The sequence below is a fragment of the Sprattus sprattus genome (assembly GCF_963457725.1).
Source record: "Sprattus sprattus genome assembly, chromosome: 16".
Taxonomy (NCBI): Eukaryota; Metazoa; Chordata; class Actinopteri; order Clupeiformes; family Clupeidae; genus Sprattus; species Sprattus sprattus.
Genome location: NC_137914.1, coordinates 30,349,459 through 30,375,384, shown reverse-complemented (window position 1 = coordinate 30,375,384; position 25,926 = coordinate 30,349,459). Strand labels below are relative to the sequence as shown.

The 25,926-nt window shown below is 43.0% G+C and overlaps 1 protein-coding gene across 4 annotated transcripts in view; it reads left to right on the top strand.

The window, feature by feature from the left end:
- Positions 1-25,926, top strand: part of LOC308377391 (V-type proton ATPase 116 kDa subunit a 2-like) — a 95,984-nt gene that overhangs the window by 56,322 nt on the left and 13,736 nt on the right. For all 4 annotated transcript variants that reach the window (XM_080854019.1, XM_080854017.1, XM_080854016.1 and 1 more), the window contains 3 exons: positions 421-631; positions 16,462-16,581; positions 24,859-24,978. In XM_080854019.1, the coding sequence (XP_080710145.1) occupies positions 421-631; positions 16,462-16,581; positions 24,859-24,978 (451 nt within the window). The remainder of the gene's footprint in view (positions 1-420; positions 632-16,461; positions 16,582-24,858; positions 24,979-25,926) is intronic.

Here is a 25,926-nt window from a genome sequence, read left to right as displayed (position 1 = left end):
TGTTCCCTTTCCACACAATAAGGACTTTGTGAGTAATTGAGTGTGTGGAGATAGATGCAGAGATGGAAGCAGTTTATGTTGGCTGAAATTTCATGTTATTTCACAGCCAGATTATGTGCACAGATTAGCAAATATCATAATTTATTTTCACATGCAATTCACAACAAGGCATGGAGTACAAGTGAGATAAGCTACCTAGTAATCTGGAAAGATTTTGATTTTGATTTATTAGAAACACAACTTAATGTTCTCAAAATCGCTTAAATATGCCACTCAAATGTTTTTGGACTGTTCACTAGGGCCTTAAGAAATATATTTTCATTAAATCCTCCACAAATCACAATAATGTCTTGAGGGTAAAGGGGGTTGAATAATTAATAAATACAAAACATTTTGTTCTCTGTTTGGTTGTTTCCACAGGCACTTCAAAAAAACCTTCAATGTGTATTTGATGTTCATCCCTGAGCTGCTCTTCCTTTTATGTGTATTTGGGTACCTGGTCTTCATGATCATTTACAAATGGCTGGCTTTCTCTGCTAAGGACTCTAGGACTGCACCAAGCATCCTCATCCACTTTATCAACATGTTCCTCATGCAGGAGGACACTGTCCAGCCTCTTTATTCAGGACAGGTGAGAATTCCCAAAGACATAAGACATGTCAAACAGATATTCACTGATACTCTGGGTTAAGGACTATTCTGCCCTAGAAACTTTTTACTATTATTATTTGTATTTTGTCTTCTGTACAGCCCATGTTTGTTCCACTGTTGTATTACATATTTAATCCTCTGGAGGCGGGAGGTAGATTCAGGCTTTCAGATTCAGACTTTTCCTGATATTTTACCATAAGGTTTTAAGCATAAAAACTTTAGGTTATTTGCATAACCCTGGTTCTCTGATGGCATGAGTGAGGTGTCTCACTATGGGATACGCCCCAGCCCGTATTCCTCAGAAGCCTTATATCACTACGGCAGCCCCATTGGCCCCGCCTTCCTATATCTAGGGATACACAGCATCACTTCGTCATTCAAAAAACAAGCAAACCTCTTCTCGCTTCGCACAGCAAGGAGGGTAATGCGGTGAAACACCTCACTCATGCTATCAGAGAACCAGGGTTATGCAAATAACCTAAAGTTCTCTTTTAAGCATTCGTTTCGGTGTCTCACTATGGGATAAGTATTTCCCGTATTGCACAAAAGCATGTCTCGAATGCCTACTGCCAACCTACAAGGGCTGAGAGCCCGAAGGGCCCGACCTAGATGCACCAACCCCAAGTACTGCATGCGCTACGGGTGTTGCCGTGACATCAAGTTTGTAAAATCTGACGTAGATTTGGTAGGAAGACCATCCTTCCGACCTACACACAACGTCCATAGACACACCCTCAGACAGGCCCTTGCTGGAATATGCTAAACAAATAGCATCCACAATCCAGTGTGAAGGCCGCTGGGTAGAAATAGGCTTACCCGTATAGGGCTTTGCCCATGACACGAAAAGCTGATCACTCTGCCTAAGAGTTGCCGTCCTATCCACATAGATCCGGAGGCTCAGGCACAGCGCATGTAAACGTTTCTGCTCCGGAGAATCGAAAGGTGGAGGCCAAAAGGCTGTCAGCTCAAATGGAATGCATGGCTGAATAACCTTAGGCATAAACGCCGGATTTGGTCGTAATGACACAAATTGTAGACATGAAGGATGTACCGAGAAAGCTTGTAGTTCACTGACACACTTTGTTGACGCCAAAGCTAATAACAATGCTGTCTTAAAAGAAAGTGTTTTAAGATCAATGTCCATCAATGGATGGAGCTAGCGGTTTTGAGACCAGTAGGGTCCTGCGCGCTCCTTTCATGAATTGAACAACTAGTGGATGTTGGCCCACTGATTTGCTCCCAATGCCAACGTGGCATGCGGAGATCGCGGCCAAAAACACTTTAATGGTCGAGAAGGCTCTGCCCTTGTCGATTAGATCTTGTAGGAAAGATAGAATCGTCGAGATGGAACATTGATACGGAATTTCGTGCGTAGTTACGCACCATCGTTCGAACACTGACCATTTGCATCCATAGAGCGACCTCGTCGAGGCAGCTCTTGCACTTTGAATGGTTTTAATCACATTAGGGGGTAGACCTGTTGCATTTAAATTTTTCCATTCAACGGCCAAGCCCATAGCGCTAGCCTCTCTGGGTTGGGGTGAAATATCTCCCCCTTCGCCTGAGACAGTAAGTCCCTGTCTAACGGAAGCTGCCATGGTTCCCTGTACAACATTTCTATTATCTCCGCTAACCAATGTTTCCCCGGCCATCGGGGGGCAATTAGAATTAGCGATAGATGTTTCTCCCTCACCCTGGCCAGGGTGGGGGGAATTAACGCGATGGGTGGAAATGCGTAAAGAAGAGCATGATTCGGCCATTCGTGTGCTAGAGCGTCTACTCCGAGTGGAGCGTTCAGCTCCCGGAGAGAGAAGTAAAGAGGGCATTGAGCTGTGTCATGTGACGCAAACAGGTCCACTGATGCCCTGCCGAAAATCAACCAAATCTGATCGCACACCTTGGTGCTGAGCTTCCATCCGCTGTAGAGCGGGTCGCCCCGAGACAGCAGGTCCGCTGCCAGATTCTTTTTTTTTATTCAATGTATATTTATTGAGATTTTCAAACACAAAGACAGTACAAACAATAACACTGGGACCAGCAAACAAACACAACACCACAAAGCAAAACAAGAAAAAAAAAAAAAAGTCCAGAGTGGTTAGTTACATGTAGTACATAACAACTTAGTCAGAGTCAAGGATCATGGTCATTTGTTCAACATATACAATAAATGGACGCCATGCTACAATTTTTCTATTGATCCATTTACAGTATATCTCATTTTTTCAAGCTTAAGAAAAAACATCACATCACAGATCCATCTGCCAAAGGAAGGGGGGTGGTCACTTTTCCAATTTAAAAGAATGGGTCGCTGTGCTAAAAGGGAGGAATTTAATTGTGGCTTTTGCAGAGGGAGATTGTCTGCAGGTACACCAAACAGTCCAATGAAAGGACAGGGATCAATAGTTAAACCTAAAATGGTTGAGTATACCTCAAATATTGACCAGAATGCTGTTAAACCAAAATGTGTGATACAGAGTGGCAGGTGCTTGCTTACATCTGTCACAGATAGGGTTAACCCCTGGGAATATTTTGGACATGTTAACCTTGGACATATGTAGCCTATGTACAATCTTAAACTGAATAAGACTGTGCCTTGCACAAATAGAGGTGGAGTGAATTTTTTGAATTATGTTAGACCATTGATCCTCAGTTATATCTGCACCCATATCCTTCTCCCAGTTTTCCTTTATTACTGACATTGAGGAACCTTCCAATTCAAATATAATTGTGTACAGCCTTGATACGGTTCCCTTCACCTCAGGAGGGGTTTCAAGGATTGAATCAAGTGGTGACTTTGGTGGAGGTGAGGGAAATTGAGTAAAGTGATTCCTGTAGAGAAAATTCCTGTCTAACCTGATCAAATGACATGAAAATGGCATCGTTGTATAACATCTTTATATTCACCACTCCGTTTCTAAACCAACAAGTAAATGTATTATCTTGGAGAGAGGGTGGGAATATGTGGTTGGCTGTAATAGGGGAATAAATTGACATAGAGACTAGCCCAAAACGTTTCCGAAACTGAGACCAGATTTTTAAAGAATGGCAGACTACAGGATTCTGGCAGGTCTGTGGTGAATGTAAGGGAAGAGATGAACGCAAAAGAGCTGAAAGTGAGACAGGACTACAATAACTAGATTCAATTTGTAACCAGCCAGGAAGATCCCGGGAGGATGTATCCCATCGCCAATACAATACGCTTTTGATATTGGCAGCCCAATATTATTATTATTCTTTATTTCAGACACCAAGTTCCATATAAAGTAACAGACATACAGTTATAAAAAAATTGAGAAAACTAAAAGATACAACACACATAATACAGTGCATTAAAAAGTATGAAGACTTTTGTGCCAATGTCGTCTTAAGTTTGAGGTAAAGCGATAACAGCTCTTTAGAGGGTTGACCAGAGCCTCTATTATGCAGTTCTCAGACTTGTCCAGTCGACACATGAAACCATACATCAGTTTTCTCAAGAGCATCTCACAAGTTGGTACTTGCTTAGAAACAAACAACTGACTAGCACTATGCCACCTAGGCACATGAAGCAGCAATCTAAAAGCATCATTGTAAGCTACTTTCAGTCTCTGTATACTCCTTTTCCTGTAATTAGACCACAAATGAGCAGTGTACATCGGTGTTATGTAGGTTCTAAACAGGGAACGTTTAACCGAATCTGAGCACATAGAAAACTTTCTTTATAACATATTGGCCTGAGAATATATTTTGCAGCGCTGTCGATATATATCGTTGTCATCAGTCCAATCATCAGAAATGACATGGCCCAGATATCTTATTTCCTCACGGGCACCAAGGGGACTGCCAGATAGATAAAAGGTAGGGAAGGTTAATTTCCTATCCTGATTACTTCTGACTATCATTATGTGGCTTTTCTTTGCATTATATTTAATATCATGGTCTATGCACACCCTCAGCATCTGTTGCAGCCCAGCACTGTATGGGCTGAGTAAGACCAAATCATCTGCGTACATCAGATGATTTACAGTAGATTCCCCTACAAGACAGCCTGTATTTGTCTTATTCAGCTGGCTTGATAATTCGTCCATATAAACATTAAACAAAAAGGGAGATAAAATTCCTCCTTGTCGAACTCCGTTGCCAACATAGAAAGGGGCTGATACAACATTGTCCCATTTAACATGAAAAGTTTGATTGGCATACCAGAACACCAAAATCCTCACAAGAGGTTTAGGGACACCTCTCGCTAGCAGCTTCATAAACAGTTTTTCATGACAAATTCTATCGAAAGCTTTGGAAGCATCAATAAAGCATAAAAATACAGATGAATTAAGACTTTTGTACCTAGAGACAATCACCTTCAGAGCATACATACAGAGATCAGTACCATGTTTTCTTTTAAAACCAAACTGATTGTCAGCAGTCAGAACATACATTTCCAATTTCATTAAAAGAATTCTCTCAAACACTTTAGACAAGATACTGGCTAATGCAATGGGTCGATAGTTGTCTTTGCTGTTCAGTGTACCAGACTTATCCTTAAGAACAGGCACTAACAGCACTGACATAATAGAGTTCGGTAGAACACCATAAACCATAATTCCAGTAAGACACATGGCTAGTAATGGACTGAGTCTATAACTGGCATTTTTTAGATGCTCTGCAGAAATGCAATCCATACCACAAGCTTTGTTGTTGTCAAGCATGTGGATGGAATCATAGATAACTACTGATCTAACTATCATGTCTGCTGAGAAACCTTTACATTCATTATCAATTCTAACGGTTTTACTTTTAACACAATTAAATAGTTTACTGTAATGCACTCCCCATAGATCAGCAATCTTCTCTGGACAACTAATCCCCTCGATATCAGAAGGGAGGGGAGTTCTGTTATTATTTATGATCTGGATCTCCTTCCAGAAGTCAGTAAGATTGTTATTCTGCATCTTTCTGGCCAGCGAGTCTGCTCTCATTGTGTTTTCATTTTTCTTAATAAAACAAAGTGCATATTTAAAACTAGCATTTGTGAGTTTTTTGTTTTCAAGCAACACTCCCTGTCTGGGTCTGCCTGCCTCTGACCAATGTCTAAATGCCTCTCTAGCAGCAGCATGTTGCTCAGACACAAATTCATTCCAGCCAGGCCGTATGTTAGGGACCTTCCTCTTGTAATTAATAAAAGATTCACTGGAAGTATAAAGACATTTGACAATATCATCATACATGGCACAGAGCTTTTCAGTATGATGTTTATCCTTGCAGCTCATATCCGTGCATATAAGGGCATCCCTAGGCAATTCAACATCACTGAATGAAGTAAGCTATCAGTTAATAAAGATTATCTGTGCATATCCTCTTTGGTCAATTTTGACCAGTCCAGTTTCTTTGAGGGAGCAGCATTACCATTGTTGGCCAGCAGGGGTACACTTTCAACATTTAGCAGCATAGCAACTGGTATGTGATCAGTGGTGGCCAGTCCATAACATATCTCTATACTTTCCAGTGAGTCATGAGCATCGGCTGTTGTCACAATAGGGTCTAGCCAGGAAGTTGTGTGCCAAGCTTCACTTACATAGGTAAAACTTGTATCAGGCAAAAAAACTTTACTTGATATAATTAATTTAGTTTCAGTACAGAACTGCTGCAGATGTTTTGCTAATAAAGATTTATCTGACGTGTCAGCATTAAAGTCACCCATGACATAGACACAAGATGAGCTGTTGTCCTCTATGAAGGACTGAATAAAAGCCAACCTGTTCAGAAATTCATCCTCATGGTCATAGGATTCATATGGTGTGTACACATTTAAAATAGTACATTTCTTTTCATTATGATTAAACTCCAACCCAATAGCCCAGTCAACATTAACTTGTTACTGCTTTAACGCCCCCTAATGGACCCGCGGGCGGGCCCGTACTGGATAAATCGCCAAAACAAATCCTGAAAATTCTATTTCTGAAAATATGATTCAAACTCCCATTTAATATTTTTTTGTGGTAATCCAACTATATGTAAACCGATTTTCAGTTGTCTACATGCATCCGTTACAAATAAATACAATTTTAAACACACCATGACACATCCTCATTTTTTACATATGGAGCAGCCTCCTCCCATAACTAAGCCATTTAAATGTGTTTCTGCATTATCCGTACCTTACATAACGTTATAGAACATTCATTTACCTTCAAAACATCTAAAAAAACAGACTTGAACTGCATGGTTATGTCCATAAAGTTGTTTATTCACTTGCTCACGACATTGAGAAAAAACGTTCACTTTCTTGTATGTTTCTGATGGCGATCTCCTCGCTCTCTTCCTGACAACACTACACGAAGTTATCACGTGATGTTATATATAGTTACAAAGCTTAAGACCCCCTCTTTCAGAATCTTTGGATTTTATTGGCTGTTAAACACATGTTTGTCATGAGTGACAGGCATTACCACCAATGGCATCAGCTCTCAATCATGCAGCTGCTCAGGCATGTCCTATCATATCACTTTACACTTCTTGTAAGACTTCTCAGTAGTGATTGACACCTGTTTTACCGAATAATAGAGATTCTAACAAAAAAGTAGGTAGGTCATTTGCCCTGATTGCTCAGTCCTGGAGTTTAGATTTTTGAAAGCGCAACTCAAGAGTCTCAGCTGCGCTCCCGGTGCGTAAATGGGCCATTTTGTTTACCTTCAAATGCGCACAGCAAGTGGTTTGGTCCACACGATCCTGAGGGCTTGTTTGTGCATATTTTTGGCTGCAATTTGTCTCCCTTGTACTCATCCATCATGGCAAGACGAGGATTGCAGATGAGTGAAATATATGGGATGATTTTTGATGAAGACGTCGACGGAAGCCAGTGGACTCAGCATGGACTAGCATGCTAGCATGGACTCAGCATGGACTCAGCATGGACTAGCATGGACTCGGAAGAGTGAATGGAATCGATGCCATCCTCGATGCGTAAGTAATTTAAATCAACTACTTTTTAGTGCATACCAGTAAGCTATGCATATGCCTTATTCTCTTTAGTGCTTTATTTTTTTTTTTTATCATTGTGGGATGTAGTTTGTTAGTAATGGATATTGGTTAGCATGCTGCTGCTGTATTCACGTAGCTGCAATGTAGGTTACAACATACTAACATAGCACAACCTGCTTCTTGCCTCAAATCGCATAGAAATGTTTTATTTACATCTGCTAAATGCATGCTGAATGCATAATGCCTATGTTATTATCACACTTCAACTTGACTATGGTGTTTTTTACATATGTTTACATTTTACATATTTGTGCATTAGCTTAGTAAATAACATGAAGCAACATTCAATTGTAAGGCATGACCCAGTCAAAATATTGATATTGTCCAACGTTTTTATCTTGCAGTGACCCAGCTCCAGCTTCAGTATCACCCTCACCCCCACCACCACCCCTGTCGCCACCACCACCACCACCCCTGTCGCCACCACTACTACCAGCTGCACAGTCTCCAACAGTGACACAATCCAATCTCAAAAGAAATTATAATATTAGTCTAAAATGGAGTTATATATGTCTGTACAACGAAAAAAAACAATGATATACAATGAGAACATTTTTTATGCATTTGGAGAGCTTGGAGAGGTTTTGGACACTTGGAGACGCCTGAATGCACCATTTAGATATTGCTGTGCAACACCTGGACATTTTTAGATATCTGCTCCAAACTTTGTACTTTGTTTCTCAGGAACATGTTGAATCAGGAAATATAGGACATGACAGTTTTTTTTTTCCTTGAAACCATCCACACACTGTCAAACATAAAAATGAAAGGCGTTTTTTACATTTTTTACATTTTGTTCTGTATATGATGCTTTGAAATTGATACTTAATGATGAAAATAAAAGTCAGGAGGTGAATGCATGTCTTGGCCCATTTGTCTTCTTCAATTTAAGATATGAATGATCTTTGTATCTTGTGTACAACTTCAGATATTGAGTGTTATTATGTGTAAGTACAAATCGTTCCAAATTAAGGCGAAATATCCCACTGCAGTAACAGGTTAAGACGCACCACCTTCACCATTGGGTCATATTTTTTGTTCCAAAGTATAGCTACGCCACCAGCTATCCTCCCACGAACCATTCTCATGCTGAGATCAATAGTAAATAGTAAATTTGAAAATTAGGTAGGGCCATTCCGCCATGTATTTTAGGCCTCTGTAGAAACAATTTCCTGATCCTAGGTGTTTTATTATTCCAAATAAAAGTTGAAATAAGACGATCAAGCTTTGTTAAAAATGCTTTTGTAAGGAAATATGGGATGCACTGAAATAAAAATAAGAATTTGGGAAGGATATTAATTTTAATTATACTGATTCGCCCGGCTAAGGACAAAGGCATAGTGGACCAGCGGGTAAGATCCTGTTGGGTGCGCTCCAATAGAGTAAAATTGGCCTCCAAAAGTTGGGAATGGGACCTTTTTATACACACACCCAGATAATTAAACTTATTAATAGTCACTTTGAAAGGTAGAGAAAGAAGTGAGGTCTGATTAGCAATTGTAGTAATGGGTAAGAGCTCACTTTTGTCAAGATTGAGTTTGTATCCTGAGAAACTGCCAAAAACTTTAAGGATGGTAAGAATATGCGGAATGGGTGTAAAAGGGTCAGATATATACAGGAGGACCTCGTCTGCTGTAGAGAAATGTTGTGTCCCTGATTTGCTCTGAAAATCCCTTTGATATCGGTACACTGCCTAATAGTGGCTGCTAGGGGCTCCATTACCAAGGAAAAAAGCAGTGGAGACAGGGGACAGCCCTGTCTAGTCCCACGCTGAAGAGGGAAGTATGAGGAATGCGTGTCATTAGTTCTGACTGAGGCCAAAGGAGATGTACAACAGTTTGACCCAAGAGATGAAAGTATCCCCAAACCCAAACCGCTTAAGAACATAAAACAAGTAATTCCACTCTACACGATCAAACGCTTTTTCAGCGTCTAAAGCTAAAAGAGCCTCAGAATGCTGAGAGGAGGGAGTGTAAAGGATATTAAATACACGCCTGACATTAAAAAATAAATGTCTTTTTTATAAATCCAGTTTGGTCAGATGAGACATTAGTGGGCAAAACAGACTCAAGGCGGAGAGCCAGCACCTTAGCCAATATCTTTACATCAACATTAAGAAGACTTATTGGACGGTAGGAGGAACAACTGTGGGGATCCTTTCCTTTTTTTAGAAGAAGGGATATTGATGCCTGGCGTGAAGTTGGTGGGAGGCACTGGGAGTTTAGACTATCATCAAACACAGCTTTGAGTAAGGGGCCAAGTTTTGCTGAGAACTTCTTATAATATTCTATAGGAAAGCCGTCCGGGCCTGGGCATTTTCGACTTTGCATGCAGGCAATAGCATTGTTCATTTCGTCCAAAGAGATAGGGCTTTCTAAAGAATTCACTAACTCCTCCATAGTGGGGAAATTTAGGCCCTCATGAAATTGTCCATTAGTCTCAGATCAGTGGGGGGTTCAGAAGTATATAAATTAGAATAGAAATCACAAAACTGTTTATTGATATCCCTAGGGTCCGATAACAATCCTGACTCAGATTCAATTTGATCAATGATATGAGTAGTAGAGGTAAGTCTCAGACTATAAGCAAGAGCTTTGCTTGGTTTCTCTCCATATTCATGGGACATATTTTTACACTTCATCAAAGCCCGTTCTGCCTGTCCAGTAGAAAGCATATTAAATTCAGCCTGGTACATCATTCGTTGTTTATAAAGCTCTGGTGTTGGGTTACCAGCATATATTTTGTCTACATCCGAGATGAGCTCTGTAAGTTTCGTTTGTCTAGCCATTCGTGCTTTATGGGTAGATGCACTGTAGGAGATAATCTGCCCCCTCAAGTAGGCCTTAAGGGCCTCCCAAAGCAAGGAAGGGGAAGTCTCATCATTTACATTGGTCACTAAGAATATGTCTATGTAAACATTAATAAAAGTAATAAATGACTCATCTGACAAAAGAAGTGAATTGAGTCTCCATCTGAATCTATTAGGTCTATGATAGGGGAAGGTCAAAACCAGTGTTACAGGGGCATGGTCAGATATGACCATGCTATTGTAATCACATACCTCCACCAATGGCAGTAGGGTTTTATAAATAAAGAAGTAATCTATGCGTGAATAGGTTTGGTGAACAGGTGAAAAAAAAGAGTATTCATTCTTTGTAGGGTAAAGGAATCTCCATGGGTCAGACATTGCACAAGACCGCAAGAAGCTTTCAATGCATTCCGCCGTTTTTGATTTAGTGGCAATGCGAGTGGAAGATCTATCCAACAACACAGCCAATATAAGCTGATGAGTGTCTAAGTATGGTATAGTTGACAGGAAGTTATGCATGAATTTAGAAACATCCCAGTTCGGGGCGTAAACACAGGCTAATGTCACAGGTAGAGCGTAGAGTTTACCCACCACAACAACAAAACGTCCATTACGGTCTGAAATGGTTTCAGATTATATAAATTGTACTGACTTGGTAATCAAAATGCCAGCTCCCCTGGCCTTCCCCTGAAAAGTTGAATGGTATACCTGTCCCACCCGTCCTCTCTTCAGGCCAACATATTCAGACCCACGCATATGTGTCTCAGTGAGGAAAGCTATGTCAGTTTTCAGGAGCTTAAGATGAGTGAGGACCTTGGTACGTTTAACAGGATGATTAAGTCCTTTCACATTCCAATTGGTAAATTGGTGTATTTGAGTTAGCCATATCCATTAGTATAGATGATATTGAACAGGCATGACAATCTGTCATGATGTAAATGGATTCTGTGACTCTGGCAAAAGTCATATTCAAAATCAAATGCAACCACAAATGGACAAGGTAAAACTAAAAATAACAAAGAAAAAACATTCAATGCGGAAAAAACACTTACCCCCCCAGCACTATCCCAAACAAAGTGCATATCCCAAGAGCAAAATGCCCAAACTTACTTACTTGGGTCTCTTACGCTGCCAGATTCTGAGCTCCAGGAACGTGTGCAGCTCTCAGAGATGGAAAATGATTGTTGCTCCAGAAAATCAGTTTGCGTGCAAGCTTGTGTAACGGTCGGGATCTCAGTCCCCCTTGTCTGTTCACGTATGCTACAACAGTTGTGTTGTCCGTGCAAACTAAGACATGGTGCCCCTTTAACAGGGGAAGAAAATGATTCAGCGTTAGCCAAACTGCTTGAACTCCAGATCATTTATGTGACACGATCGGAGATTCGGTTTCCACTTTCCGTTTATTGCCCAACCCTTGTGTTTCCCTCCCCAACCGAGGAGGGATGTATCTGTTGTTACAACTTTCCTGACTTGCACTGTCCCCATAGGCACCCCTCTGTCAGAAAGTTCGGGTTCCGCCATGAAATTAATGCCATTTACGCTCTGTCGTCACTCTCACTTTTCGACAAGCGTGACGTGCTGGGTCTAGCTTGAGAGATGCTACCCAACGTTGGAAGTCCCTCATGTATAGACAGCCAAGTCGAACTACCACCAGCACTGAGGCCATCAGTCCAAGCAGTCTGAGGCATACTCGGAAGGGAATAACTTTGTCCCTTTGGAAGTGTGTCAGACATTGGTTGAACTTGTCTATTCTTTCGCGTGACAGATACGCGCTGAACGTGATTAAGTTCAGTGACAAGCCCAGATAAGAGATAATTTGAGTAGGGCTCAACACACTCTTTTTGTAATTGAGACTGAATCCCAACGCAGTGAGGTGTTCTACGAGCGCTGCTGTATGCTCTTTCGCTAGTGTTTCCGATTGGCATGCCACAGCCAAGTCGTCCACAAAAGTAACTATACGGATCCCTTTCTCCCTCAGGGGAGCCAGGGCCGCTTCCGTGCATTTTACAAACGTCCGTGGGCTTAGTGATAAACCGAATGGGAGTTTCAGAAATTCGTAGCATTCGGAACGTAAACTTTCTTAAGTATTTGTTCTTAAGTATTTGTGAGATCCAACTCTGAGATCCAATATTGGTCTGAGTGCTTGTGTTCCCTTCTTCGGGACCAGGAAATGTTTTGAATAGAAACCCTGACTTTGACTTTGGTCTGGCGGAACTATTCTGACAGCGCCTTTCATTAGCAGTGTGGCAATTTCCCCTTGTTATATTTTGTCTGCTTCTCCCCGCGCATGTGAATAAATGATTCCCCTGAACATGGGAGGAGCGGTGCGAAACTGCAGCCTGTAGCCCTGTTGGATTGTGTTTAGGACCCATTTTGACCTCACGCACGCCTCCCAGGCTTTCATGTGCTTGGCTCTGTTGCCACCCGGTGGCGACATGGCGAAGCTGCCCGTGTGCGTGTGAGCGTAATGCCATTGCGCCCAGCTGGCACTTATGTGACCCATCTCTCCCGAGAGCGTGCTCGGAGGAGATGTTATATCTGTGCACGTTTTGTTTTGCAACATAAGGTGCTTTATGTTTTGCAACATTTGGGCATGAAAGGGAACTTTTATTAGAAAAATAAGTACACTTTTTTATTAAAGGAGTACAAACTATTTTTCTTTTTACAGGACCGGGTCCCTCGGACAGCATGGGCCCTGTTAGCCATTTTGAAAATTGGCTGAACGTGGGATGGAGGATGGGGGCCAGTGAACAGGGGGTTTCCTCCTTGAGACCTGGCGAGCTCAGGCAGGTGTCTTTTTCCTCCTAGCCCCGGGGTTGGGGTGGGGGGCAGACTGTCCAGTTGGCGGGGCTGCATGTGGAGCGGGCTTCTTTCTCCAAGCCTGCTTCACCACTTGCGGGCGCCCTGGGTGGGGGTCGCTACCTGTGGCCTGGGTCGTTTCTGGTAACGATAGCCTGGGGCCTGGCGTGCAGCCGCCTGGCAAGGGAACGCAGAGGGGGCTGGCTGTGGCTTTCTTTCTCGGCAGACACAGTTGCAGGTCCTCGTCGCCTCTTTTCTTATCCTCGCATCGTTTTTGCATGTGCGCCAGGGCCGTGCCAAAAACGCCGTCGGAGACGATAGGTGCATCCATTATGGCCTCCTTCTCCCGGTCAGAGAGGTTGGCAAGGTTCAGCCAGCGGGCCCGCTCTTGAACCACCATCGTGGCCATGGCTCTTCCAGCAGCCTGGACGGCACATCTTTATAGGCGCAGAGATAGGTCCGTGATAACACATATCTCGTCCCACTGGGCTGGCTCTGGGCTCCCAGTCATCTCTTCTTGCATCTCCGCCTGGTAGGCTATGACATTCAGGGCTCTGGCAGACAGCGCCACAGCCTTGTACGCCCTCTCAGACAGGCTTGACTGCAGGCGTTCTGCTTTGGAAGGCAGCATTGGGGTAGCCGTGGAAGGGCGTCGCGGGTGAAGATGCGCGGCAACCAGCGGCTCCATTGCGGGCATACGGAAAAGACCTTGTTTTTCCATCCCCTCTAGGTCCAACACGGAACCACCCTGAATCGGCGTCTTGCACGTGAAGGGCTTATCCTTCCACGTTACCGAGAGCTCCTCCAATAGTTCCGGGAAAATCAGAAGGAGCTGTCTCGCCGAACGTTTCGCTGTAGGCAGCCTCTTCCCCTCATACCACGACTTCACAGTCTCTTTGGTAACCGTCGGCCACGGAATTGCCAGCTTGTCTGATGCGCGTTTGCACACGTCCTGCAAGTCTAGACTGAGCAATGGGGAGGATGGTGCCTCCTTCTCCGAAGCCTGGGTAGATGAGGGGTGAAGCGCCTGGGCGCTTGGTAGGAAAGGTGCGTCATCGAAATAGTCCTCATCGTCGGAGACGAGTAGGTCCGAGTTTCCTTCGTAGTCGTCACCATCCTCCCACTCCACTTCCTCCACGTCTTGCGACAGGGGGTCGTAGGCATCCACCTGCTCGCTCCAGCTCAGGGCAGCCGTGGCGGGTTGCTGATGCTGGGACATTGCTGTCTGCTGGGCGGTAGTCTGGGCGTAGGTAGCCGTTGACAGAAGGGGGTCGTTGCCTGATAGACTAGCCTGGCGGGCTATCCTACGGCGCAGGGTTTTTGCCGTGAACCGGACACAGTGTTCACATGAACTGGTTCACATGATCCAGCACTGCCTGGGTGTGTTTCACCCCTAGGCACGTAGATCCAACCGGGTGCGTATCCTTGCTGAATATCTTGTTTCCACAAGAACACAGCCGGTCCACGTCTTCGCCCTCTGTGGTGGGAATATTCTGCATTACTGCAGCCATTTAGCTTGTGCTAAGGGCGTTCAACTGGTGTGTCAAACGTGAGTGAGAGTAGCTGGTGTGCTGAATTCTGTCCGTAGCGTGAGCTCTGGGTAGAACCAAACGCCGTGAGGCTAGGAGTAAAATCCGTTGTTTGGATACAATCCGGATAGCTCGACTTCACCTAGGCTTTGCAGCCGAGGGTTAATCCTTGTTATCCTGGGTGCGTGTTGCCACTCCAGTTGGTCACTCCAGCTGTGGACAGTTTAACTAGCTACTCAGCCAAAAGACAGGAGGTCGAGAGAAAGCTTCTGCTGTGAAGAGAGAAGAGGATTTTGAATGACGAAGTGACGCTGTGTATCCCTAGCTATAGGAAGGCGGGGTCTGCCCTGACACGCGTCACAGGTGCCAGCCAATGGGGCTGGCAAAGTGATATAAGGCTTCTGAGGAATACGGGCTAGGGCGTATCCCTTAGTGAGACACTGAAACGAATGCCTGAAAGAGAACTTCTAGCTATCCCTTTCATATGGACATTTAAATGGCTGTCAATTTTGTATCCCCCTGTTGTGGTGGCAGAAGGTAACTGAGTGGGTCATTTTCTTTTGCAGCTCCCCCTCCAAAATCCTTTGCCCCTTTATTTACAGAAATCTCCACGCTAATTTCAGTATTGCCATAGACCAAGGTTTTATACACTTTTGCATGTCATCATGTCATGTCATCAATCAGTGTAATTCAGCATGTCAAAAATTGCCTCATCAACTATGTAGAACTTAGAGATATGTGCACGTTGTGTTGGCTAATGTTACTTTGAGGCAGCTTGTTAATTAAAAGTGTTGAAAGTTGAACTCGTTTTTTGGATGGTAAGCGGAACCATTTTCCGCATAAGAAATGTGTTAACAGCCCCCTCTGCACATTCACTCACTGGCAACATCTTGGTGCCAAATACCACTAGGCACTTTCAGAGGTGTTGCTTACCTGCTTCGGTCCTCTTTCTCATTGGGGAGTTTGTCCTTGGTGCTCCAGTGGCCTCGGGGGTTCTGTAAAGCGCCTAGAGACTATGTATTGGTGCCATAGAAGGTCAGAGCACTTAGAGCCCAACAGAGTATTTGATATGTGGTCGATGTTTTGGTCCATTGGCGTATAGGGTTAGGGTAAGAATCAAACATTTGATACGTGGTCTATGTTTTGGTCCATTGGCATATAGGGTTAGAATCAGAATATTTCCTACGTGGTCTATGTTTTGGCCCAGTGGCGTATAGGCACGCAGCACCAATGACCAGCCCTTCATCTGCTCTTCATTTCAGTTTGGAAGAGAATGTCAAGTGTATTTCACAACACAAGGTTTCACATTCAAATGTGTTGTGCACTTTAAATATAAATGAAAGTTCAACTGAACTTACAATTGAACAGTACTTACTGTAATATCTGAACGAACGATTCAAATTATTGAAAAGTGAAGGTATGAACCTTTGTTTTCAAAACTATATTTTGGCTTTTTAAGGAATTTCCTTCTTGTCAGAACTATTCTGTGTTAGTCAGTGGCAGTCTTGTCAGCATTTTTTAGTTTTTTTACTTTGCAGTAAACTATTTTTATTTTGTAGTCGTGCATTAATCCAATACCTTTAATCTCTCTGATGTTTGTTGTGGGATACATGTGGGACACATTTGACATCATTAATTCCCATTTTTGTGTTTTAGGCTGGCGTGCAAGTGTTCCTACTGGTCATTGCTTTTCTGTCTGTGCCTGTCCTCCTTTTGGGAAAACCATTGTATCTTTACTGGCTCCATAAAGGCAGAAACCATCTCCATATGTATCAGGTTTGTGTTCATCTGAATGTTTGTGCAAGTGCCGTTATTCAAATATAGTAACATACTAGATTGTTTTTTTTTTTTTTTACTGCTAATGTTCACAGAGTTGGTGAGTGAGCAGAGTATAAACAGTGTTAGCCTGATACAGTGTTGACCTGATACAGTGTTAGCCTGATACAGTGATGGCCCAATTCACAGTGTTAACCTGATACACAGTGTTAGCTTGATACACAGTGTTAGCTTGATACACAGTGTTGGACTGATACAGTGTTGGCCTGATACACAGTGTTGGCCTGATACAAACTGTTAGTCTGATACAGTGTTAGCCTGATACACAGTAGGCCCATATACATGTGTCAATGTGATCCGGTCCATTTATCGTATCGTATTCGCGTGTAGGTGTGAACATTTTTAAGGGAATCGGCTCTTGTCGTTACGTGTCTACATGTGCAAAATGTGATCCGGTTACCTTGCCTCGGGCATGTGCAAAGACGACGGAGATGTGCTCCCACCTGGTTTGTTTACTAACAACATCAACGTGGATCCGCATTGTGCAAAGGCAGTGTAGTGGCTAAAAGTTACCTTCTTTCTATCCGTAGGCTATATAGTCTACGCGTGGATGTGTTTCAACAACGGTAGAAAACTGTGTTTGCTCCTTCTTTTACTGAACTCATAATTGACAGTGGTATTAGTACAGTTGAGACATGGGTACAGTTGATAAACCCGCTGTAACAGTGTTAACCAGTATGTGAGTAACGTGGGTTTTATTAAAGCATAGCGTGTGTAATGTGTAGCTATTTCATTCCGTTTGTTAACCTTTCCGGCTGTCTGTATTTACTAACCAGCAGCAGACGTAAAGGAAAGGGAATTAACCCCGAAGTTAAAAACATGTAATCTATTTTGGCAGCGGAGCATTTTACTCCCCTGCCATCTCGGCAGTGGCGTAGGGAGAAATGTAAAAGTGTGGACCTTAAGTGAAAGAGTGTGGACCTTTTTTTCTAACTTTAAAACCCCTACATAAGAGGCAGCAGGTCTTTATAGGTTGTGTTGTTAGAGGGAACAAGATATATACAGCCGCGGAAAAAATTAAGAGACCACTTCAAAATTATCAGTTTCTCTGGTTTTACTATTTATTGGTATGTGTTAAGGTAAAATGTACATTTTAGTTTTATTCTATAACCTACTGGCAACATTCCTACCAAATTTCAAATAAAAATATTGTCATTTAGATCATTTATTTGCAGAAAAATGACAATTGGTCAAAATAGCAAAAATGATGCAGTGTCTTCAGATCTCAAATAATGCAAAGAAAACAAGCTCATATTCATTTTTAAACTACACAATACTAATGCTTACACTTAGGAAGAGTTCAGAAATCAATATTTGGTGGAATAACCTTGATTTAAAATCACAACTTTCATGTGTCTTGGCATGCTCTCCACCAGTCTTTCACATTGCCGTTGGGTGACTTTATGCTACTCCTGGCGCATGAATTCAAGCAGCTCGGCTTCTTTTCATGGCTTGTGACCATCCATCTTCCTCTTGATCACATTTCAGAGGTTTTTTATGGGATTCAGGTCTCGAAATTGGGCTGGCCATGACAGGGTCCTGATCTGGTGGTACTCCATCCACACCTTTACTGGCCTGGCTGTGTGGCATGGAGCATTGCCCTGCTGGAAAAAACACTTCTCAGAGTTGGGGAACATTGTCAGAGCAAAAGGAAGCAAGTTTTTCTTCCGGGACAACGTTGTACTTTGCCTGGCTGAGGTTTGTAAAAGACCATAAGGATTGAAAAAGCGGACTGGAGGTTCTTCTAAGTTCGTCTTCTCTGATGAGTCCGATTTCACAGTAGGTGCAAGACTCTCTGGCTTGTAGGCCTCTCCAGGTCTCCGTCTAACCATCAGACGACCATGTGTTGGGCAAAGCTGAAAATTGGACTCATCAGAGAAGACGAACTAGAAGACCCTCCAGTCCGCTTTTTTCAATCCTTATGGTCTTTTACAAACCTCAGCCAGGCAAAGTACAACGTTGTCCCGGAAGAAAAACTTGCTTCCTTTTGCTCTGACAATGTTCCCCAACTCTGAGAAGTGTTTTTTCCAGCAGGGCAATGCTCCATGCCACACAGCCAGGCCAGTAAAGGTGTGGATGGAGTACCACCAGATCAGGACCCTGTCATGGCCAGCCCAATTTCGAGACCTGAATCCTATAAAAAACCTCTGAAATGTGATCAAGAGGAAGATGGATGGTCACAAGCCATGAAAAGAAGCCGAGCTGCTTGAATTCTTGCACCAGGAGTAGCATAAAGTCACCCAACGGCAATGTGAAAGACTGGTGGAGAGCATGCCAAGACACATGAAAGTTGTGATTTTAAATCAAGGTTATTCCACCAAATATTGATTTCTGAACTCTTCCTAAGTGTAAGCATTAGTATTGTGTAGTTTAAAAATGAATATGAAGTTGTTTTCTTGGCATTATTCGAGATCTGAAGACACTGCATCTTTTTTGCTATTTTGACCAATTGTCATTTTTCTGCAAATAAATGATCTAAATGACAACATTTTTATTTGAAATTTGGTAGGAATGTTGCCAGTAGGTTATAGAATAAAACAAAAATGTACATTTTACTTTAACACATACCAATAAATAGTAAAACCAGAGAAACTGATAATTTTGAAGTGGTCTCTTAATTTTTTCCGCGGCTGTATATATACAAAAAGGGGGAGCCATTCCCTAGGATTCACGAATACAGGCAAGAATGACAAGGTGGTAGGTAGGCCTATGCAGACCAGTTATTGAGATACCCGATTTGGAAGTTTTTTGCATTCAGAAGAGAACAAATATGCAGGGCCAGTTTCTTAAATAGGCTTACACTGGAGTAAAATACACCTGTGTTTAATTAGGTCTAACATCACCCAATATATTATTTATTATGATTGCTAATATTAAAATCATATTCTTATTATTATCATTATTATTATTATTATTATTATACCTATTATTATTATTAGCTTTTTATTGCCCTAGGTCTAATCCAATATGCAGCTGTAGAAATGGCCAATAGCATCATTTAATTTCAGACTGAAAGACATCAATAGGGCAAAATATTGTACTTTATTAATTTCTTGTTTTATTTCCGAAAAAGAACTTGAACTTGAACTCCGATCTGACGGTCACTAAATTGGGAGGAGAGAGAGAGAGACATTAGGTTAATGAACTCAAAAGGTTCACAATATACAGTACTGTGCAAAAGTTTTAGGCAGGTGTGAAAAAATGCTGTAAACTAAGAATGCTTTCAAAAATGGAAGTATTAACAGTTTATTTTCATCAATTCTTCATAAATTAACAAAATGCAGTGAAGGAACAGAAGAAAATTCTAAATTAAATCAAAATTTGGTGTGACCACCCTTTGCCTTCAAAATAGCATCAATTTTCCAGATACACTTGCGCACAGTTTTTGAAGGAACTCGGCTGGTAAATTGTTCCAAACATCTTTTCATGTCAACCCAGACAGACTCGATGATGTAGAGATCAGGGCTCTGTGGGGGTCATACCATCACTTGCAGGACTTTCTGTTCTTCTTTAAGCTGAAGATAGTTGTTAATGACATTGGCTGTATGTTTGGGGTTATGTTCCTGCTGCAGAATACATTTGGTGCCAATCATACGCCTCCCTGATGGTATTGCATGATGGATTAGTATCTGCCTGTATTTCTCAGCACTGAAGACTCCATTCATCCTGACCAAATTTCCAACTCCACTTGCAGAAATGCAGCCCCAAACTGGAAAGGAACCTCTACCATGCTTCACTGTTGCCTGCAGACTCTCATTATTGTACCTCTCTCCAGCCCTTCGGCGAACAAACTGTCTTCTTCTACAGCCAAATATTTCAAATTTTGACTCATCAGTCCAGAGCACCTTCTGCCATGTTTCTGCACCCCAGTTTCTATGTTTTCGTGCTTAGTTCAGTCACTTGGCCTTGTTTCCTTGTCGGTGTAGAGCTTTTTGGCTGCAACTCTTCCATGAAGACCACTTCTGGCCAGACTTCCCCGGACAGTAAATGTCTGTACCTGGGTACCACTGGTTTCTGCCAGTTTTGAGCTGATGCCACTGCTTGAAATCTTCCGATTTCGAAGGTAAATAAGCTTGATGGGTTTTTCATCAGCTGCATTAAGTTTCCTTGGCTGACCACTGCGTCTACGATCCTCAACGTCTTCTTCAAAAGAGCTTGAACTGCACATTTTGAAACCCCTGTCTGCTTTGAAATCTTTGTCTGGGAGAGACCCTGCTGATGCAGTATAACTACGTTGTGTCTTGTTGCTGTGCTCAGTCTTACCATGTAAATGGATAAAAAAATAAACATTTATTGTTTACATTTTTCAAAGCATTCTTAGTTCATAGCATTTTTTCACACCTGCCTAAAACTTTTGCACAGTACTGTATAACATAAGATTTATTGGCCAGAAGATTAATTGGCCATTTTTGGTCGGAAATGTGCTTACCTGCTTCTGTCTATACAAAACGTAGACGCCTGGGCTTCTCACAGAAAATCTTTAGTATTTCATCGAGGTCCAGTTTCTCTGTTAATTCTCGCTCATGACAGAGCAGGGTCAAGTGGCAGAGACGAGATGCACTCATGGAGGCTCGGAGTCTGGTGTGTATCCTCCCTGTAGTTGAAAAGATGCGCTCTGCTGTACACGAGGTGGTGGCGAGTGTTAATATAACCCTCAAGAGCGTGTTCACACCTGGAAAAACATCCTGTGGGCAGCAGTCCAACACCTCCATCAGAGACGGGAACTCTTTCCCTGCCGTAACCTTCCTTTGATCTGTTGGGCGAACACGGAGAGTTCAGCGTCCCCAATGACGATCCCATAATGCTGGCAAGGTTGATGGAGCAAGTCTATATCAAACGTCCCTGTAGGTGGACGGCACGTTGCTGCTGCTTTCATTATACCATACTGGTCGTCCTGAAACCGACTAGCTAATTCGGCCACCTGTCGGTCCAGTATATCGTCCCACAGATGCTTGAGATCCTCGTCGCGTTGTACAGCTTTTCGCTTCCCAATAGCGGACAGCACAACTGACTCGCTGACCCTAGCAGGCAAGCGTCGCGCTCTGCCAGTGGTGACATCCCAACACGTAATTTCATGCTTTTTCATCAGATCGTCAGTGAGGCTTAACACTTTATTGAAGTCATCCTGGGGCTGTGAGTGATCCCGAAGACCAACAAATGTTTCTTTCATAGATTCAATGAGGTCGATGCAGTCCAATATGTTCAGCATAGGGCTCTGCAATCCTTTGGTGGCGAAGTCACTGATGTCAAAGAGTTTAGCGAACGTGACCAAGAGAAAAACAAATTTCTTTGTCTCTATTTGGTGTGCGAGAGACTGTGCCTCTAGTCTGGTTTGCCCATTAGCACTATCGCTGTATTCTGACAACACCTCCAAAACAGCATCCAATAATGTGAGCACTTTTTTCACCAATCCAGTCTTGGAACTCCAGCGCACGTCAGAGGAGCGCTCCAACTCAAGGGGTTGACGCGTGGGGTTCAGCTGTTTTTGAATGTCCAAAAATCTTGTGTGTCTGCTGCTGCCTGTCATGAAGGCGTGAAGACTATTCAAAGTTTCAAAAAAGGTTGAAACGTGCAGGGATGACTTGGACACTGTGGCGAGAACCAGGTTGAGACGGTGCGAGTCGCAGTGCACGTACACTGCGAGAGGAAAGGTTCCCTTCAGAATTGCCTGCACTCCCCCCTTGTTTCCTGACATTACGGCTGCCCCGTCAAAACTGAAGCCGACACACAGCAATGGGTCAAGCTGCAGTGGCTGGATGATCTCCAAAATTTTGTGCGCTATTGCTGTTGCGTGCATGTCTTCTATTGCCACAAACCCCACCGCCCGCTCTTTGATGACCCCATTGTGCATGTATCGAATGCAGACGGCCAGCAGCTCGCGTTTTGCCTGGTCTTTGTACTCGTCGGCTATTATGGCATAGAAAGTCCCACTGTTCTCTTGAATTTCACTTCTTATGTTGCGTAAGAGGAGCGTTGCAGCAGCCTCCAGCAGGTCATTCTGCGCGTCTGGGCTTAACATTGTGGCATTTTTAGGCATTTGGGCCATTCTCTGCTGGACTTGTGGGTCAAATTGGGCTACAAATTCAAACAATTCGACCACGTTACCCCTGTTGATCGCTTCAGCTGTCTCCCGATGGCCACGCAGGGATATGTTTTGCTTTGCACAAAAAAGGACAACATCTAGCACCACTTTGATGTGCTCCCTGTTTCTGCGAACGACACTGTCAGTGTCTCCTCTCAATTGGCTGATCACACTGCCAGTGGTCTGCGCATCGCGATAGCCGTTCAGCTTTTCAGCAGCGCTCTGATGGTACTTGCAGCTTCTGTGCCTTTCACAAGCCTGCCTTATGTGTTTCCAATCTTTATACCCGTTTATACTTAACGGGCCACCACGGTTCTGCATTTCACTCAGGAAATGGCGGCAGGCTTTCTCTTGAAATGAAATGAAATCTCTTGAAATGCTGTACTTGAGGAACCTAAACTCCTTGTACCACTTCGCCGAGAAAGATCTGGCCTTACCGTTTATAACGGTGCGCGGGAACTCCTTAAGATCGGGTTGGGTAGCCGGCTCGTGGAGGGCTGACAGGTCTTCAGATAGACTGCTGGGCTGTGCAGAAGGATCGCTATGCATGGGGGCATTGGAAGGAGTGGGACGGCTTGCATCTGGCGACACCGAGCGCGAGCTTGATATCTGGACCAGGTTATCATGGTCTGTTTCCTCCGTGGGGGCTAATTTTAACCTCTTGGAAGGATTGCTGAAAAAGGATGACAACAATGTCTGTTTTGACATTTTCTACTGAACGGCTAGCATTTTCTCTCAGCAAAACTTCCAAGTGTTGGCATAGCACTAGCAGCAACAGATGTTTATTTCTTAGGCTACCGCCTATAAGTCCCGTTTTCCCCAATCAAAATGATGCGCAGGCAAGTAAACACTGACAAAACATATAGCGAAACTTCTGTAAATAGTTGTAATATTTAATACTGCATTCAAAGTGTAGGCTATATATGTTGTGTGACATTAAATGTGACATTATGGTTAGTTGCTCTTTTGTAGCCGTTCATTGAATGTAAAGTTAACGGGCAACTCTGACGGGGTGAGCCAGCTGTCAATCATTTTGGACACCTCCGATAGTGTGGACCTGCTGTCAATCATAGTGGCACTGGCCCACCCTGAAACTACATCCAACCATCCAGGTTTGTCTATGTTGTTGTGGAGAACGAGAGTTGCATCAATCATATTTCATTAAAACTTCACACTCCTTATATTGGACATATCCAACAGCCTAAATAGAATCTGCATTGTCTAATTAGCAGAAATATCTCCATACAGTAGATTTCCCTTTGTTTAGTATCATTTTGAACTCTCCAGATGACTGTATTGCCCCCGCTCGTCAAGTGAAAATCCCCGGAAACAATGCTCCTTCTTGGGGATAGCAAGGGCTAGCAAGAGCTAGCATAACTGTCATTCACATCCAATGGTAATGCTACCTAGCTAGGTATGCTAACTGTCGGTATCCATCGTTAACTCGTTAATCGTTAATACTCATGTCACTGGCTTTAATTTGAGAATGGCATGTTAATAGTACATTTAATGTCAGTACAGTTGATTCATTACTGCTGATGTGTTACTTATATGTTACTAATATGTTACTTTTTAGCAGCTAGCTACCTAGCCACTATGTGTTCCAATGTGTTTTCAGTTAGTGATAGCGTCAAGCTAGCTGTAATAGTTGAGTTGAGTTGAGCTCCAGTTAAGACCTACACTATTCCGTTTGACCTCACAGCATTCGTGTAGCATATAAACAACAAACCGAGTCGTTTAGAGGTATAAAAAGTTGTGTAGATAACCTTTATTCACATAAAATATGTTCTGCACATGAGACCATGACTCCCCTGAGATCACTCGCTGTATGTGAGCCCTGCCTTGGCACTCCCTATAAGAGGCTGGGGTCATCTCCACTCAGGCTGTCACCGCCGTCACATCGGCCTTATTTGACACGCCCTTTTCTGAGCTGAACGAGCGGCGTAGACCACCTCTCTCGAAAGGCTCAGACATCGTCGGAAAAACGACCGGATCACATTTAGGCGTGTGCTACATGAGGCAATTATAAGCGCATTACGATTTTCGATCGGATCACACGCGATCTGATCGGATCACATTGACACATGTATAAGGGGCTAGTGTTGGCCTGATATACTGTCTTGTCTTGCCTACAGGGCTATGAGCGGGTAAGACGCTGCAGTGAAGAAGAGCTGTGCCTCATGAGGACTAATGATGTGGAAGAGGGCAACAGCCATGAGAGTCTGATGTCCAGTTCAGAAAGCCAGTCAGAAGAGGTGAGTCTTGGGGATGGTGCAAAATGCTACCTGGTTTGCTAACTGATGTATTTGTTGTTTTATTAGGCCACGTTGTGCTGTTCAGCTATCATTTCATTGCATAGGGTTTCATACCTGTGGCCACAACACTTCATAGTGATTAGCTTTGGGTGGCTAGTGGGAGCAGCACTGACATTCATGGTCAGGCAATCATTGCCAACTTACATTACCACAATACTTTATCTTTCCGTGGCATAGTTTGCAGACAGCATTGCTCATGTCTAACTTATTTAACTAACAAAGTTCTTCCAGACGTGCAATTTAAACTGTATTCCTACCTAGCTACTAAGTGTGAAGCTGCGCTTTCAGCCAGAAAGAAATCAGGCTACAAAAAGTAGGCTACAGAAAAAGGAGGCAGCAAGAATTGCGATTCCTAACTGAATAGATCCCCCCCCCCCCCCCCCAAGGGTGTAACCACGTATTCTTTGGGGGGGTCGTGTCCCCCCCAATATTGAGAAAATACCAACCCCAATATACAGCAGAAAATATGTAAAAATAAAATTTTCCTTTTATGAACCCTGTCAATGGATCGGTCTCTTGTCATGTCTTATTTATTTTCAATTTATTTCCGTTCGTAAAGAAAAACCTAATCCCCCCCTCCTAATTGTACACTTGTGTGATTTCGTTTGAAACCACCTTGCGTCGTTCTGCGTTGGCATGGATGCCGAACACTTTTTCATCAGCCAGTTGAGCACAAAGAAGGTATGATAGACTAATGGAGGATTTGAGGTTACCTTAAAAGCAGAGAAAACTGGACCAGCAGCCAAGCATACGTGGTTTTTTTCAGACAGTAAATAGCTTGATACCGATCTTAATGTGTAAGCAAATAAAACGAGTTTGTTATTGTTGTCAATATGCCTTTGAAGCTCCGCAAGTTTTTGTCCTAGCGTCATAAAGAGAACGTCCCCA